Source organism: Anser anser (genome assembly GCF_964211835.1).
Source record: "Anser anser genome assembly, chromosome: 2".
Lineage (NCBI taxonomy): Eukaryota > Metazoa > Chordata > Aves > Anseriformes > Anatidae > Anser > Anser anser.
The window spans coordinates 1,786,691-1,805,334 of NC_139721.1; the positions used below are offsets into that span (position 1 = coordinate 1,786,691).

The 18,644-nt window shown below is 47.1% G+C and overlaps 1 protein-coding gene and 1 long non-coding RNA gene across 2 annotated transcripts; one reads left to right on the plus strand and one right to left on the minus strand.

Moving 5' to 3' along the window:
• LOC310895525 lies at nucleotides 1-3,168 on the minus strand. The gene is made up of 3 exons (XR_014580755.1): nucleotides 2,916-3,168; nucleotides 1,998-2,284; nucleotides 1-1,022 (listed from the first exon to the last, which is right to left on the minus strand). It is a non-coding gene; the product is annotated as an uncharacterized lncRNA (long non-coding RNA).
• Nucleotides 3,169-5,516: 2,348 nt separating this feature from the next.
• Nucleotides 5,517-17,657, plus strand: LOC310894071 (uncharacterized protein). Its single transcript, XM_083823774.1, has 6 exons — nucleotides 5,517-5,675; nucleotides 8,252-8,371; nucleotides 8,984-9,189; nucleotides 12,877-13,021; nucleotides 16,276-16,395; nucleotides 17,029-17,657. Exons 1-6 carry the CDS (start codon nucleotides 5,624-5,626, stop codon nucleotides 17,235-17,237), a joined length of 852 nt encoding a protein of 283 aa, XP_083679900.1. The 5' UTR covers nucleotides 5,517-5,623; the 3' UTR covers nucleotides 17,238-17,657.
• The last annotated feature ends 987 nt before the right edge of the window (nucleotides 17,658-18,644 follow it).

An 18,644-nucleotide genomic window follows, 5' to 3' on the forward strand; every position in this document is an offset into this window, starting at 1 on the left:
ACCAGCAAAACCACGCCTTTATTTCTCCCCAACAATAACAATATTGGAACACACACACACAGAGCTTTGAGTTTTTGGCTAGCCCTCCTGGGAAAATACCCTTTTTGCTCGCCCTGTGAGGAACACGATCATGTTCCCAGATATCCTGTGTTTGTTCCCCTGCCCTGCCGAACACACCCATCGGGCTGGAGTGGTTTCAGCCGGGATGTTTCCATCATCCGCAGCTCTTCTGCCTGCCGTGGGCTCTTCTCCTCCTCCGGGGTCAGCCCTTCTCTCTGTGCCCTCCTCGGCCGCCTTTGCTGATGTGGTCATGGAGGTTTCAGCCTGGTTGTTACCCAAGGTGTGACGAGTTTCTAGACGTAACCAAAGCGCCTGGTTCTCACCATGCAGCTGGGGTTTTGGTGTCCTTCCTGGCTGGGTCAGCAGGAGCGAGTCAGGGGAGAAACTGGAGCATACTGATCTTCCCACACCTGTGCTGAGTTTTTCAACTCTCAGCCCACAAAAAATCAGACCCAGAGCCCCTAAAAGCAATGAACAGAAGTGGGGTTGTCTGCGGAGCTCATCACAGCTTTTCCTCCGCCAGAGAGAAAGGAGGTTTTCTCATTTCACTCTCAGCTCTCACCTAACCTTGGAAATTTTAGCTATCGGGTTGCACAGCACAGGATATTTCCAGCCCTGAAATATCCATCACTCAAAAGCATTGGATGAGTCAAGAACCTAAAGCAAATTAAAAAAAAAAAAGAGCAATTTTGAAAACCATGAGTCTTTCCTTGCCTTCTGGGGAAGGAGGGGGTGTGTGGCATGCTGGGAGCCTTTATAATGGATAGATAAGGGAAATTATATTTCTTACAGAAGCAAAATGGATAAATATGCTAAGACTTTCTTGGTGTCCCTGTGGATGGCTGCAAAGGTTCTCTCAAGGCCAGCTGCTCCCCCAGCTGTGTCACAGATGAGTTTCTCTCATATCCCTGGCCTGGCAGCTCCAGACATCTGCTCTCTACACCACCACGTGTCTCCAGGATCTGGAATTTCAGTTGGAAAAAAAAAAAAAAAAAAAAGACAAAAAGACACAGGAATCAGAAAGAAAGCTGTGATATCATGCATTTTCTTCCTGCGGATGATGGCCAAAATGACCTGTGGCAAAGCTTTTGGTTAGCTTTTCCTTAGCATTTGTACTGGCATGGTTCAGACATTCATCACATCCTAGAACTTCCAAAGAAATACCAAAGCACTGCTTGTTGGGACCAGCACGAACACGCTGCGGGGAATGGCCCCGTTTTGGTGCCAGCGCCTTGACAGTTCACGTGAAAGAGAATCAGCAGGGCTGGCCCTGGGACGAGGGGAGATTTCCCACCTTCAGGGAAAAGGCAATGACAGATTTGGGAATTATCAACAGAGCCCTGGTACAATGGCAACTTCAGTAACCGGTTGGGCGTCATTTCTCCCCAAATGTGGGTGTCCTCCTTGGAGAGGACTGGCATTAACTCCTTAGGGGGTATCCTAAGAGGGTAATGGGATTTTCTCTTTCGCCTCTTCTTCCTTCCAGCCCTCCTTCTTCACCATCCTTCTTCCTTCAGGCCCTGCAGGTCTCTAATATCCCCCCTCCTGGCTGCAGAAACCCCACCACAGACTAATGAACCTTCACCCTGGATCCAGGGAGGATGATTCACATCTATAACCTCTTCCCTCTGCAAACAGGGCGGTGACCAGGAGCGATCCCATGTCAGGACATGCGACAAAGCTGGTTGGGGTGTGCCCAAGCCATGCTGATGGTCCGACCCGATGGCATGGGTGGCCTTGGGGCTGGGCTTGTGCCCTGTTTGGTGAGCTGGTCGGGATCTGACCCTTGAGCCAGGACATCGATGGGGATGTGAATCAGGGTGCTTCACCCCATGATAAGTTGTTTGGTGTCTCCCCAGGAGCCTCCAAGCTGATGGGGCTGAATTATCTCTTAGGACCTTGGAGGTTAAGGGGATGTGGGAGGATGGATTTGGTACCTTCCTGGTTGGAGCTGTGGCCCTGAAGGGCGCAGGTTCTCACCCCTTGTGAGGCAAGGCCTCTGTGATGGTCACAGCTGTCACGCTGAGATGGAAATCTACCTGGATCTCCTTGTGTTTCAGCCAGATGTGGTGGATTTGGTCAGCCCTGTGCTTCCTACGGGAGGTTTGGAAGCCTCCATCATCTGCCACAAGGCTGCCTTGAGGAGCTCTGTCCTGTTTTGAGCCTACCATGTCAGATGGAGTCCTAGCTGTGCTTCAGGGAGGGGAAGAAGAGCACAGGAGGCCTGCAACAGAGAGAAAAGGCACAATCTCAGATGCAGGCCTTCCTTTTTCCTTGGGGTTTATGACTCTCATGATCTTCTCCCCTTCACTAACCCCATTGCCCAGATGAAGCACTCCCTGGCCTCCCAAGGAGGAAGGAGAGGGCACGACCAGACCAGCCTGGTGCTATCTGGGGCTGACCTGTCCCTCTTGCCTCCTGTGCTCCATCTGCGTGACTCAGGCACACCAGGAGCACGACTCATGGCCGGTTCCTTCCCTTCTTGTCCCATGGTCTCTCTTTTCCCCCACCGAGGCCGCAGTTTTTACATCCCCGAGCTGAAAGGGAGAATTTCCTCCCCGCTGTCCATGATCGGGGCCACCCTCCAGAAGGAAGAAGGGGGAGCTGACATTAAAAAGTCCCCGGGCTTGGCAGCTTGTCCCACATAGCTGCTCCATCACGGGCTGAAAACCCTCTTTGTCTCACACTGGTTACACAAAAGGGGACAAGCCTTGCACAATGTGCTCCCAAGGTCTGGCACAAACAGACATGCTGACCGCTGCCAAACGCAAAGGGAGTTAAAGTTTCTTCCTTCAGATTCCCATGCTCTGTTAACTCTTTAACACCCTCCTTGACCCCACCAGGTTTACACCCACCTTCCTGCAGGAAGCCCCGCTGTCCTCCGCTGTTTTTTGATGTCCCTGGGTAAGCAGTTTTCACACCTTCTCCATCTTCCCACCTTCCCCGAAGTCTCCTGCCACCATCTGCACTCCCCACTGCCCCAGTTGTCTTCTTCCTGCCTTTTTTTTTTCCAGCCTTCTTCTCCCTTAGTTGAAAAACTGGGCTGCTCTGTGTTACACGGGACACCCATCCCCGAGCCCTTGCAGTGGCCCTGGGCGTGACTGCAATACCAACAGCACGCAAGAAAACTGTCTTTTGGGACCTGGCCAGACCTTGGTAGACAGGACAGGACAATAGCTTTTGTAATTTCCTCCTTCAGGGACATGGGGATAGGGGCCGGTGATGCCCTAGATGCCTTCTCCATCCAGGCTCCACAGGAGGCCCCGCAGTCCGACCCCAGCAGCTGGTTAAACTGGGATTTGTGGAGCTCTAGAAAATGCTCCTCAGACCTTGACGGGCTATGTTTAATACCTAAACAGCGTCCGCACGCAACAACATGTGCACTTTGCACCATGATAAGTAATGCCATCATAGGGGACGTGGTGAAGGACCGATCCTTCCCTCCCAACCCATTTTCTTACCTTCCCCGTGCCTGTCTTTAATTATTTCCCTGCTCAAACTTTATCTGTTTGGTTTGATTTATTTTGCTTTGTACCAATAATTCTCAGCTCTTTCCTCCTCTCTTTCCAGTTCTGGGTGAAATATTAATCTTGTTTATTATTATTAACCTTCCCTCTCCCTAATCTATTTAAATGCTTTCTCACATTTCCACTTCCTACAGCCCATTTCTCACTTGTAGATTTTCTATTCAGCTGCACTTTGCTTTAACAGCGTCATTTATTTACTGCTCATTTATTTGTTTTAATTTCAAAGCCTTTCTCCTTTCTTGTTGTGGCCTGTGTTCATGCATTGCTCTCTTCTTCCTGCTGAGGAGCAGCATTTTTCTGCTCAGTTGGCTCCAAGATGAGCTGAATTCAGAGCAATAATTCAGTTTCTTTTCTGGATTTTCAAAGTGGATGAAAGGGAAAGAAGTTTTGCTTTCTATTTCACCTGCTGACCAATAAAAGTTAAACAAACTTGTCAAATATTTATTCTTTCCCTTCACACTCTAGCAGATCATATTTCCTTCCTGATGTCATTTGTGGATGTATTAGTAAAACGTCTTGTTCAGAGTATGGCTTTTTAGCAGATTATTTCCTAAGCATAATTGCTACATTAGCTGCCATGTGGGTCCATCACAACCTTGTTAAAAATGAGGATGATTAAAGATTCATGCTCAAGGTCAGGGCAAATCTAGAGATCAGAGTGGAGGACTCTGAAAACTGGATGCTCATCCCCTCCACCCTGGTACAGGGAAAAAGCAGAGACAGAAATCATTGGGGACTGAAGTTGGTGTAGAAAATGAAGAATTGGGCAAAAGAAGAATGAGTGGAAGAAAACGACCAGTCACGGGGTTTGGGCAAGGAGCCACCTGCCCAGGATCCTGCAGATAGAGGATTGGAGGAAGAGCCCATGGACCAACTTCTTGGGGAGCAATTTGGGGGAAAAGAAGGAGCAACTGGATGTCCTTTATTCTGTTTCCATGTGGTTCGGGCCTTGCAAACCTTCCTTCTGAACTTGGTCTTTTCCCTCTCCAAAGATGAAGGGTCCTGGTCTGCTGGGATCCCTTCTTGACCAGGAAATGTTTCATTTCTTTACCATTTTCACTTCCTTCCATTCCCAGTTTAACTCCCGTGGCCGTTCTCATGCACTTGCTGCCTCCGCCTCATGCTGAGCAGTTTGGCAAGAGACGGTGACGTGGTGGTGGTGGGAGCAGAAGGAGGGAGCCAAGACGGACTGGGAAGGTCACTGGGGACTGGAAAAACCTGTCAGAGTTCAGAGCTGACCCACAGGTAGCAACAAATATTGTCACCTGGAAACCTCGGTTGCTTATGGAGGACAGAGAAGCAAAGCAAACAAAAGTGTTGGACCCCATCCCTGACTGGGCCCTTGGGAGCCCCTGTGACAGTCTTTGGGCACAAAGAGAGGTGCTGCAGGAATGTTATAATGCAAATATTTCCTGCATAAAGCACTTAGTGCAAGTGAGTTAATTCTGAATGACTGTGGGCAATTCGCTGAAAATACTTTTTTTTTTTTTTTCCTCATAGAATCATAGAATTCTTTTTGGATTATAATATACAAAATAATATTTTTTTTATTTATTTATTTTTTGCCTCCTCTCCCACTTTGCAATATTACAGCTATGAAGCTTTATATCATGGTGGAGAGAAAGGATGGAGGGTGCCAGGCAATGCCTGCTGTTTTGGAAACGATGAGCCACACCGGACTGGCACAGCTGCCTCTGCCTTGCTCCAAGTTTCGTGGTTCAGCCCTGCCGAGTTAGAAGGGACTCCCGTGCTTGAGTCATAAATTGTTCCCCCAATTAGCCAGGCAGACGTTGTCAGCAGAAGTAGGTCTTGGAATAACAGATTGGATCTGGAGGAGAGGGAGAAGAAATTGCTGCGCGTAATGGGCTAGATCCTACGCACAAACACACCCAGCACTGATTCCATGTTATGGGCCGTCACTCCCCAAAACCTCAAATTGCTGTAATCAGAGGAAGGCAAAGGAAACACAGTCCCAGTATAAAACCTTCCGATGGTGCCCCGTCCTGCACCGTGCAGGCTCTGAGGGAGCACCGACCATGAAGGCTTTTCTCATTGCCCTGCTGGCGGCAGTCCTGTGTGCCGAGCGAGGTAAGATGCTACAGAGGCTGGGGAAGCCAGGATGAAAACACCAGAAGATAAGGTAGAGATAACGCAGGAACAAGAAGGTTTGACTGCTTTTGCTGCCGTTGCTGAAGCCTTGGTAGTGCAGTTTTTCTTTGGTATCGCTTGCTTCAAACAATATTTAGTGCGGTTGGGTTTTAGCCTCTGCTTGAGCTCTACCAAGCAGCTCATAACCCAAAGAAGATGAATGCACCACTCTGCTTTCTCCCACCCTGGAGTATCGTGCTCCGAGCATCTGAAGACAGACACATGAACTGAAAAAAAGCTAACAGTCGAGGAATAGAGCTGGGCTCACGGTTTTGCCTTCAGTTTTACTTTTGTTCCTGAATGAAACTGCTGGAGTTGTTGATAAAGATAACAGTGCTGGTGTCGAGACCGCATCTTCTGCCAGCATTTTACTTTAGTTCCCACAATGGCATTGCAATTAAGAAACCAGGCTGCTGGCAGATACTTGAAAGCCTAAAGAGCTCTTTGTTCATAGGTTTGATGAGCTTTTTTAAATGTCTTGGAGTGAGTGTATTTGTAATGGGATCCACGGTGCGTTGTGCTTGGCCTCTTTTGAAAGGAGATGCAGATATGAGTAGAAAATTGTCCAGAAATATCCAGATGAGAAACAGTGGCTCTGTGTGTGTCTGTAATCCCACGCAGTCCTGCAAGGCTTTTTTTTTTTTTTTTTTTTTTTTTTCACCGTTAAAGCTGCTTCTGGCTGCATTTGCAAAACTAGAGCTAATGGGGGGTGGAGGCCAGATATAGTAGGCAAGGCTTCACAACAGCGATGAGGGTTTAAGTGGTTTCCTGACTGGGAGGGTTTTTTCTTGCATCAGTCAGTGCAAGAGAGCATGAATGCATTTCAGCTGATTTTGCACATGTGCTGGGGTCTTGGCTTTATCTGCAGCAGGAAGTGGTTTGAATGGCTATGTGAGATTTGTCAGGGGAACAAACTAGGGACAACCGGAGGGGCTGTAAAATGCAATCATGTATTAGCTAGGCAGCAAGGATTGCTCTGGCATGGTATGCAAAAGGGTAGCAGCACACAGATCAGGTCGGAGGACTCCAGAGGGAGCAGTGAGAGGTTTAACTCCTCCACGCATGGAGAAGCAGTGAGTGCTGATGAGTCTGTTGAAGGGAGGTTAAAAGCAGGCTGCTACATGGCTTGTTTTGTCTGTTGTTACGGAGAACACCCACGCTCACAATACCTGGCACTAGAAAAGAACATTTGGGTAGGTTTCTACCAGAAAAAACGGTCATTTTTTTGTTGAGGTCCAGAGGTGGCTCTAGAGCCATACCCAGGGCACCTGAGCTCCCTGCAGCAGAGAGGTGGCCTTTCCTTCTCTGTCCTGGGGTAGTTGGGGCATAAAATGGGTTCTCATTTTCTTCTAAAGCTGCTTCTGGAATTGTCTGAGCTAATGTCAAGGACAGGTTCAAATATTTGAATCAGCCGAGCAGCTGGGCTTTGGAGAACGTCCAGGAGGAGATTAAAAAAGCAGGTCCAAGTTCAATTGGAAGGAGCTGCTCTGTGTTGAAATAAGAACCTTCCTGGGCTGAGAAAACCGAAAGAGTATGAACCAGGGGAATTTTGGTCTAAATAAGAACCCTCCCCGGGTTGCTGTTTGGTCACTTTTGTCCAGGACTGGTGGTGGCAATGGAGCTGGCTGTCCCAAGAGCTGCTCAGCTCCTCAGCCCCCCCGGCCAAGAACATTTCAACAAACATAAGGAATGTAAGGAGCATTTCAACAAACTCCAAACAGGAGGGAAAACATTTCCACCAATTGTCAATCAACCTCCAGGGAACGCGATGGCATGTGCCCGTGCTCCTAGCTTGGCCAGCTGGCCAGCCTGCAAATTTAACTCAATTTACTGCAGATTTTGTTCAGAAACAGGTATCCTACCTCCTTCTGGCATTGTAATAGCCCTGGCTGAGACCTGCTAATAATATCACCGAGGACACGTTGTTCCAGGCGATGGCAGAAATAATCTGTCCATTGTTCAGAGCAACCTCTCCCAGGGAACTCCCTTTAACGTGACTCTGTGCTCAATAATTTACTTCACAGGGGTGTCATAGGCTTTAATTAATTCATGTTTTACAGCGCTTTGCAGATGAACTCTGAAAACACTAAAAACTTGGCTCTCACCTGAGAACGGTGCCAGCTCATCCTCCCCTTGCCAAAACTGTACTACACTAAACTATACCAGGTTGCAAGTTCTGCTTCTGCAGGCTGGCTGTCAACCAGGCCAACGTGGACCCGGGGGAGATGGAGCTCGGTCTGGAAGAAAAGTCACGCGAGAGCGCTGCTCAGGCTGAAAAATGTGTTTTCAGATTTAATCACCAAAAATTTCAAGCAAAGAAAGAAAACTAGTTTTGTTCTGTTTGTCTTTTCAGCTTCATTAATCAAAGCAAACCAACTTCCTATTTCACTTTCAAACTCATTTGTAAAGTACTTTTTACCTTGCATTTTCCAAGAAGGGACAGGGCTTTTGACGCTTCCTTCCCAGGAGGGCATAGCTGGAAACCACTAACGCTTGTCATGCGTGCTTTTTTCCAGCTTCCTCGCTGTTTTGCTACACATGTGATAATGAGCACTCTAACTGGAACTGTCTTAAAACCTACAAGTGTGAAGATCATGAGAAATACTGTATAACCACATACAGCTCTTCTGGGCTCGGTGAGTAGTAATAACACATCAAGGCTTTTATTATTTATTTTTATTATTATTATTGTGGGTTTTTTTTTGGTCTCCAAGGACACTGATGGGCAATAATTTCTTCAGGCAGTAGTTGGTCTGGTTGGAAAGAGTTGGTCACTGAGGGTTAAGGCTCATGTCGTGTAATGTGTGCGTATCCCCCAGCAGCACCTTGTGAGCCACCATGTGGGCTACGTTCCTCACCACCTCGTGGCAGGGCTGGCTGGAGCAAACAGATTTTCACGAGCAGATCTTGTTCCTTGCTCTGGGAGCTCACATCCACACTTTGTAACAGAGGACAGAAAGGGCTTGGCCATAAGAAAAGTGATTTTAGGAATTGAATATGCATTGGGAGTGATTTTTGCTGTGCTACATGAAGCATGGTATGGGTTTCTAGCAAGGACTTTCTAGTGTCCTCCGTTTGAGCCAGGTTGAGTGGATATTCACCCAGCACTCAACAAATCCACCGATCTCTTTTATTGCTGCATTGCAAATTAAGCGTAGAGCAATATACCTCCTCCCATTGTCCTCTGGTCAGGACTTGCAGAGGAATCTTAAATCACGGCTGTCCTTTCTCGTCTGTTCCCCATCCAGGCAAGGACATGGGATACCGCATCACCAAGAAGTGTTCTGCTGACTGTCCTGAGACTAACATGAACTTTGGCGTGGCGGCCATTTCCACCAAATGCTGCGGTACCTCCCTGTGCAATTTCAGTGGGGCCAACAGCGTGAAAATCAGCTACGCTGTGATGCTCCTGGGAATTGTGGCCAGTTTGGTCTGTGTCATCAGGGCAGGTTTGTGATGAGGGTTGCAGGTAGGAGAAGACATGACGACCCAAGGACCTGCACGGTCTTGCCAAACCGAGAAACCAACACCTTCTGTCAAGTGTCTCCATCAGGGTCTGTGCTATTACGTTTTTTCTAAGATCTTGTTTCAGATCCGATCCACAAAATGGCATGGCAGTATAGCGCCTATTTTTCCCCTATGTGATTTGTTGTTTTGTACTAATTTTCCCCGAGAAAGCTCTTTTGATATCATGTGTGTGACAATTGTCAGCCAAAATAAAGATTTATGTTATTCTAGAGCGTGTTTGACATATCCACACTAAGCTCAGCTTGAGAAAACCGGTCTTCCAGAAAGGGCTGTGCTTTGAATCTCTACTTCACATCAAATTCCTTTTATTTTTTTAGCATCTGGGATCCTCCCTTGGCTGCCTTTCTCCATTGACTCGGTCTCATCCAGCAGCTCAAGAAAGCCAATCCATAACGCCCCACATTATGCCTGATGACTCAGAGCTGATGAATGAAGGTGTCAATCTGGAAAGGTCAAAGCCATTTGCGCTGTCCCCATTGCAAGGTGGTGCTTGCAGCACCAGAGAGGAGTTTTGTAACTACAGACACACGGGAGCGGGGGGCGGCAGGTTGCGCTCATGGCTGTGCCAGCAGCTCCTCATGGGATCTCTGCAAGGTGGGTGATTTCATCTTTTAAAATGAGTAAAAGGCCCTCCCCATGGTGCTGGGGATGTCCGAGATGAGGACGGTGCTGCTGGAGTTGTCCTCACTGAGAGGCAACCTTCCTGGAGAAGCTGCTGCCAAGAGATTGCTCCCGATTTTCCTATGGGGAATGGGGAATGGGCAAAGGCGATGGTGCCTGATGGGATGGGGAGCTCTCAGCTCTGTCCCTGCTGCATTTCCAGGCTTGGGGATGGGGGCGATGAGGTGGAGATCCCTGAGGAGCTCTTGGAGGAGCAGAGTTACACCTAAGATGATCAAACGACATGCAGTCTTGGATCCTCTTGTCATTCTTCTCTTGTCAATCCACTCTTGTAATTCCTGGCTGAGCATCCCACAGGCACTAAGCTTCGGGAGGGCTGGTGGAGAAGCAACACCTGGAAAACCCCCTCCTTGTTCTCAGCCCAGCTGGCTTTGAGGGGAGCCCTGCTCCAGGCAGGCTGCAAAGGGCTTGGGCGGTGGGGAGAAACTGCAGAGCTGGCTGCAGGCTGCGAGGATGGATGGGGTGGTGGTTAGTCATTCTGCAAAGATGTAGTTTCTGGGCAAAGAAGGTGTCCTGGCATTTGGTTAAATATACAGTATATATGGGCTAGCTGAAGAATGGCAGTGTTGTGGCATTTCTGTTCAGAGAGTCCAATGGAAACTTGGCTTCCGCACTCTTTTTTAATCACTTTTACCATCTTTTCTTTCCCCGTACGCTAACCACAGTAATTTCTGAAATTGTTCTTGAAGCTTTAGGTAAACTGGAAAAATCCACAAACAACATTTGAATTAAGCATCATAGTTAGTTTTAAATTTCAGCTTTTGTTTCATGAAAAATACATGTTTTCACCAAAATAAATTGTTCTTCCTTCTCACATGACAATTTCAACGAGGGTTTGAAAAAGACAAGCAAAACACTCACACCCCTCACTCTCAGTTATATCCTTTGTTCCTCTTTTCATAACTTCCAGATACTTGTAAACTGCAATATTTTCTTCTCTTTTGCCTGCGCCCTCCGGTGACCTAATGATCTGTGTCCTTTCTGTCCCCCTGGATTCTTTTCAATCTGTCTCACCTGGTACTGATGAGGGATGAAGATAGCATTAACATCAGAGGGACACGTGGGAGCAGTTGGAAGAGTGCAGGACCATCTAATGGCAAATCCCAGCTGACAGAAAATCCCTGCGATAATTCCTTTAAAAAATACACAGCCTCTCCATCTCAAAATCTCAGCAGCTTGCAGGAGACAAGAGATATTTTAGTTTTTGCTTGGATGAGGCTACAAGGGAGGGGAAAAAAAAAAAAGTGCCTGGCTGAGCTGCTATTTCTGTACCTGTTAATGGATGCTGTTGGCTGAAATAAATCTGAATGTGGGCTGCCTCTGCAGTGCAATGTACAGGCTGCAGAACGGCATCGCCTGGTGACTGGAGCCCCCTTTTCTGCTGTTACCTGGAATAGTCTGCAATAAAAAGTTGATTTACCAATAAAGACTCATGACGTCTCTTTTGGACTGGAGCAAATAAACTATTTCACAAGGAGATGAGGGCTGCAGTCCCCGGTATGGAGGGTGCAGGCTTCGGTTTTCCTCCTGCTGGTACGTTATAAAGGCTCTGGCGTTACAATGCCAAACAACACCCCTCCTTTGAGCTTTCCTGGTTAATTGCCACCTCTGTTTCAACTGAGTTTCATGCTCTACCTATTGAGAAAGCAGAAATTTCCTCACCTTAGTCACACAGGTTTCCATACTAGCAATATTTGTATTTCCAATTTACAGGGGTTGGAAAGACTTACATCACCTGAAGAGCTAAGGCATGCTTCTTCAATGAGATAATGACTACAGGCGGGTCATACCGAAAGCCCACATATTTAGTGGGAGACGGAAATCTGAGCGGCTTTGAGGCTAAGAAAAAGGGGAAGTACAACAGATGGAGAGCGGCAAGGGGCAGAGTCCCTGGCAGAAGCTTGGGGCACGCAGGTTGCTCCGGCTGCCGTGTGAAAGGGATCCAGACGGGTCCATTTTTTTTGGGACCGTGGCTCTGTCCCCATGATCAGATGGCAGAGAGGCAATGGTGGGAGGAAAAAGCAACGGAAATCAGAATAAAATGAGAAACATTCTGAGTTTGTACAGGGAGAACACGATAAAAAAGGAGGAATAAAGAGCACTATATGGAAACCCAGTGGAGTATTCTTATTTGGCATTTCAAATAATTTTGGCTGGCTGTAATTTTTTCTTTCTTTTTTTTTTTCTTTTTTTCTAAAGACTTAATGAGTTGAGAAGCTTGATCAGGCAGCCCCTCATTCTCCATGCTTTCACTGTTTTGTGTTCTTCTCCTTGACATTTTTTTTTTGCAATTTGTGAGAAAATTCACAGCTTATTCAATGTGATGGGGGTGGGTGGGTGTTATTCTTATTTTTTTAATTTAGGTGGTCATTTTCATTGCCCAGTGGAATTTATTTTCCAATAAGGCAACATTTTCCCTCATATAAAATATCCAATTTCTGAACAGAAACATTTAGGATTTTGAACTGCAATATTAAAAAGGCCCACAGAAAATTATCTCTGGTCCCCTATGAAATGCGGTGGAGCGAGATTGCTCTTGTGATCTAGCTGCATTGACAACCCTGGGAGACATTTTGAAGATGTTTCGATCCCAATTTCCATTTCAAATCCAAGCCATTTCCATACGCACGAAAACAGTGCGCAAGGACAGGATCCTCAGCCGGCGCTGAGACCCAAGCGAGCCTGGAGAGGCGAACATTCCTCTTCTCACGTGGGCACCGTTTTGTTTTCGTGTTTGGCTTTTCCTCCACTTACCCAGAATTAGAAACTGTTGCGTACTTAGTAGCAGATGAGCAAGCCATATTGTGAAACAACTCAGAAACGAAAGGGGGGGGGGGAGGTACACGTTCGTTTAGATTTCTAACGTATTTCCCCACACAAGAACTGACACGTCCTTCTCAATCATTCATCATCTGACACTGCAACCCCATAGTTATTATCCCGGCATCAAAGCAAACACTGCAGAGGTATAAAAAGTGCCCTGCGTGAGTCCTGCTCGCTCTGGAGGCTGCGAGACCTGCAGAGGATGAAGCCTTCTCTTCTCGTCGTGCTCGCCGTAGCCCTGTGCGCGGAGAGGGGTGAGTCGCCAGGGATTGCTTTGTGCTTGCAAGACCCCGGAGCTGGGGCGTGCCTTTGACTTCGCAAGGGAGACGAGGGGATTTTGCAGCACGGATGGCAATGCTGAGCCTCGTTTTGCTCTAGAGGATGTTGCATTTCTCAGAACAAGAAGCAGCTGACCCCTTTCGTTTAGCAGATGGTCTTCCAGCCAGAGGATGTATCCCTACCTGGAGATGTTGGAAGGATGCTGAGGGGCTGAATTGGGGGGGATGACAGACCCACCTCACCTGGCCCAGCTCAGCCCTTGCAGCAGCTCCATGCAGGGAGCCCTGAGACTTGGTGCAGCTCTGTGAGAAGGGGAGTTAATTTTGCTTTATGCAGTTGTGGATAGGGAGGTGGTAATATCTGCAATAAGGCTGCAAATGTAACATAAAGTAAAGCATGACTTTTTTGTTTTGTTTTGTTTTGTTTTCTTTTGTTTTTCTTCCTTGCTTGTTTATTGGAGGCAATTACAAGCTTTAATTACCTAAAATGGTAGAGATGGTCATGCCATAAGGAAATGCAGCTCTGGCTCCCATCCCTTTCTTGCAGCTCATTGCTTTGAGCTGTAACATCACCAACATTAATCCCAGACCTGAAATCGAGATGCAGAGTCCCCTTCTCACTCTGATAACTTTTTTCCTCTATCTGAACATCCCTCTGACTATTTCAAGGGAAATATTTTGTTCCCTCAGATCAGGCGGCTTTTGCCTTATTGCAAACTGAATCTTTCTCTGGCTCTGTTGTAGGGCTTTACCTGCAAATTAATGGCCATTCTGGTCCTCACCTAGCAGGGCACTGAGGCTCATAGTTAATTTGAGGCTGTAAATGTTCTTACCCTGGGACTTCAGAGGCTTTAAACCTGGCATGTGCTAAATCATTGTGCTCAATGGGGTTGAGAAACTCGAGGGTGATAAACGGACCCTTTCCTGCAGCTTATCAACTGTAATCACATTTTTTAAAAAGATCACGTAATGAGACAGCGAACTTACTAAAGGAGTCAGTAAAATTAACACATAGGCAGCACCACTTTGCTGTGCAACGTAGCCAGAAGGCTGGTAGCTGTTCCAATTAATCCTGAACCTTACCGATTTTAACGGTGCAAATCCTGCATCTGCTACTGCTTGCACTTGCTAATGCTTTACATATGTAAGCTGTTTATCTGGGTGGCTCGAATTATTCACGTGAAAATCTTCCTTGAGGAATGTTCCTTTTCATATAGAGCAGAGGTCTGCCTGGGCACAGGCAGAAGACCTTCAAAGGCAGCCACGTGTCTCCAAAGTTGTCTGTAATAAATGCTGAGCTTGAAAGAAACCTCCTGAGCACAGAGGGAGGTTGGCAAAATCATCTTGCATGTGCCTGCCCTCCTCCCATGGCACCTAGGCTCCTAAACTACCAGCTTTGGGAGGCTGGGATGAAACAGGGCTTGGGCATCCAGCAAGCACCACTATTTCCTGTGTAGATTCAGGAAGTTTCTCTTTGAATGGGCTTGATTAAAGAAGCTGCATTAATTAATGAATAAAATGAATTGCATGTCTGGAAAACCCAGTTTGGGGACTCTGTTGTAGTATAAAGTTAACCCAGGAGGAATGGGTGGTTCCTTGTGGGGTGGAGTGCTTGTGTGGGGTTTGCACAAGAGAAGAGAATGAGGCATCAGCAGTTTGCATGCAGGTCGTCTAAAGGAGGTCCCGGACTCAAAAATGTTGCCTGCAGCATTAGGACAATACTGAATGATTTGCAAGGACTAGAGACCACAAGAGGACAGTGAAGGTCAGTGCTAGGTGGCCATGGAAAAAGCAAAGGGGCTGCTAGCTGTGGTCGGAGAGGAGGCTGTGTACACAGAGGATGACTATTTCCCTAAAAGGCTTTTTTGTTTGGTTGGTTGGTGTTTTTTTTTTGTTTTGTGGTTTCCTGTGAAATGCAGCACATGTCCCAGTCACTTCGATTCATGACCTGAGATGGGGTCAGGTCCTGGCTGGCAGCACCCTGTGCACTGGGGATCCTCTTTGGGTCAGATGGACTTGTCTAGGGTCAAACACGGGCAGAAATGAGGTTGGGACATTGCTGGCAAAGGCACCAGCAAGGACAAAGAAGCTTGGGCAAGGAAGAAGAAGGGCGAGGGAGATGGTACAAGAATAAGATGGATATTAACTGGCCACTGATAGGGATAGTCTGGGAATGTGAAGAATGAGACTAATCCCCATTGGGTGACATTACTGCAGGAGTGTTTGCTGCAGATAAACATATGAGCAGGAAATTCCTCTTATCATGCAAAGAAACCTTCCCCAAGGATCTCTTTGCTATGAATGGCTGCTTGAGCCTAGTTGTGTGCAAACTGTTTTCATTCATGCAGATTAGCACAGCACTTTGCAGATGCAGTCTTACAGATGTACAAATTTCATGGTGCTACAGTCTTCACCCATGGATGACTGTGCTAGAAGCATGCTGCAGCTGGGGGGCTGGTTTGCTGAGCCCTGTCATCTACGGGTCCAGGATTGCCTCCTAGAACAGGAGAGCTCCAAATCTGAACCAGTCAAATGCAAGCATCTGTCTTCCCACCAAACAGTGAGGTGCAGAGCAGCATTGCTCGTTCCTCATTGAGATATGCTGAGGAGGCATGCAGCAAAAAAGTCACACTCTGTGTGGCCACAGGGGTCATTCTCAGATCTCTTTTCCTTTCTGTATTCAAAAGATTTCAAGAAGAACTCACTGTTGGTTTGCTTGTTCTGAGAAAGTATGTGTAGGCCAGGGCTTTTCAGATAACTTGAAGAGGATGTGAAAAGGAGCAGACAGGACTCAGCGGGTCTCTTTCCATGCAAGATCCATTGGCCACCCAACGGGGCTGGAAGGAGCCAGGTTAGAAAAAGCTCAGAAGGGGTTTGGGCTGCAAGTAGTGTTCAACTGGGGAGCTATGTCGAAAAGCACCTCTGGGGATGCCAAAATTTTAAGAGAGACTCAAGTAAGTATCCAGAATGGAGATCCCTGGAGGGTTGCTAAAAAAGCAAACCACATCAGTGTCAGGAATCCGAGCTTAAAGTAATTTGGGTCCAGGATAATTTCTGGGGGAAAGTTTCATACATCTTTGCCCTGTTTTTATGCTTTCCTGGGCTACCTGTTTTTGCTGGGTTTGCCAGACCCTCAGTCTGGGCCAGCACCATCTGTTTTGTGTTCCTGTTTTGTGCTCCTGGGAATGTTCCTAGAGGTGAGCCATGCGCTCTGTGTTCTTCTTTTGCAGCTTTCTCCCTGACGTGTTTCACATGCAAAGATGCATCGTCCAACTTACAGTGCCTGAGTACAACCACGTGCTCTGACCACGAGAAGTACTGCCTCACGACATATTCCACCACAGGACTTGGTAAGTGTGCAGCTTGTCCTAGGGTTCTGATGACCAAAGGGGTTCAGGTTAGGCTGACTGCAGGGTGTCCTCCCACCAGAAGGTGTGGCAGAAGAATTAAGGATCATGGCACGCGGAGAGGAAATCTTGTGGCAAGTGGGAACTCAGCGTAGCACGTCTCTGTCACAATATATCACAACAATACCACACGTGCTATTAAGCACACCCAGGAGAGGGAAACAATGGAAAAGAAAAGATTTCTCTGCACAAAACCCTTGTCTAATCTGCAGGCTCACATATATACTTAAGAGGTGGTGGAACTGGAAAGGACCAGGTGCTGTGGAAGGAGCAAAGCCAAGGCATGGTGACGATGAAGTCTCGCAATCTTGCTCTGTACAAATGCATTAGATCTCCAAATCCCTGCTTCAGGTTGCATTCAGCTGGCCCTGAGAATGACATAGGAGTCTTAAGGTCTAGGGATGGTCTCATAGGTCATATATAAACAAATCACGATGCGATGTGCAAAGCCCAATGGAAAACCAATGGCATTAAGTATAGAAAAATATACTCCCCAGTGGATATTCTGCAGGCAGTCTATCATTAAAAAAAAAAAAATACAACTTTTCTCCTTGTTGTCTCTCTCTCCCACTTCAGGCAATGACCGCAAACAGCACATCACCAAGAAATGCTCTGCATTTTGCCCATCCATTGACCTGAATATTGGCATTGCCGGTGTCGCCACCAGCTGCTGCGAGTCTTCCCTGTGCAACATCAGCGGGGCCAGCAGCGTGAAAACCAGTTACACCATGATAGCTGTGGGCGTCTTGGCCAGCCTCGCCTGCATCCTCCGGCTGGGGTTTTAAAGGGTCTGGGGGGAAAGGAGCTGCCTGTCCTTGCATTGCCAGGGCTCCAGATCTCGTCTGTACAGAAGTTTCTTTTGGGGTCAATGCTGCCCTGCCCTGTTTCTCCTACCTGGTGTGTCACATCCCATCGGCAAATATTTTTGCTCTTTCCGTGCTCTGATGAGCAAGCACAAGAGTATGGCCCTACCTCAAAATGGTGTTTGGAAGAGAAAGGGATGGGAGTACCATATAGGCACCATCTCTCCTACCACAAAACTTCATAACTCCATACATTGTTTCCCCTTCATTTTGGCCTTCCCATCCTCCTGCGCCATTTTTCCCTTTATGCCATTTTCTGCCCTGCATCATTTTGCTGAGGAAGCCTTTGATATTATAGTTGTTAAGCAGAAGCTGGGCACAATAAAGTGTTATTTTAGACTATTGTGTGAGTGTGTGGTATGGTACATTGGACACAGCGGCTGGATGCGTCCTTTTTAGCAGCAACAAAAGTGGAGGCGTTAGTCTGCAAACTGAATTGAAATAATGCTGAAATATATTGCAATTGCTTTGCATTCACTTCAGTAAGCCTCTCCTAAGGCTTTCTTTTTTTATTTTTTCTTCTGTATTGGCAGAAGTGTCATTTTGTGACTCCATTTCAGAGTAAACTGCATTCTATTTGACTTGCATTCAATTTCCCTTCTGGGTCAGCTGGCGGAGAGGAAATGGCTGCTGAGCTCTCCAGCAGGCAAACAGAGGAGACAAGGAGGGACCAACATAAAGGGATCTTGAGCACTAAATTTTCTTTAAAGTGATTTAAGATTTTCCAGTGAAAGTTGTTTTATAAGCATTACGGATTATCTTGAAAGGGAAGAAAAGTATCTTGCATGGTGTTTAAAGGAAACCCCTCAGAAAAGACGCGCGGCTTCTACCGTGTGTCTGCTGGAGTGTTGAAATTTCAGCTTCATCTGTAACAAAATATTAACTCTGAAAACAAATCTCTTACGTTTGCTAGTCAAGTTTTCTACCAGGGTTAAAATTTGAAGGAACACATTCCTTTGTGCTGACCTTCCTTGTAAATAATCTTAGTTCTGACTGAGAAGTCTGCTCACTTAAACCCTCCCAAAGTGAGTCGTGTGAGGCTGAAATGCTTTCTCCTGAGCTGAAGAAGCTCTCCATTAGGGTTACTCTGACAAAGATTTCCCGGGGTAATTAGTTGGGTGCAGCTCACCCAGCTGGTTCTGGCTTCATAGGCTCACCGCACAGGGAGAACCGTGGGGATGTGCCAAGAGCAGAGGAGCAAGGCTCACAACTCCCAGGTCTTTGTAACAGGTTTGTAAAGGAAATGTTGTCTCACAGCCTCCTCTTACTCCAATTTACTCCAATGCCTTCTTTCCCACCCTTCCTCCCCTCCATGTCCAGTGCCTGGCT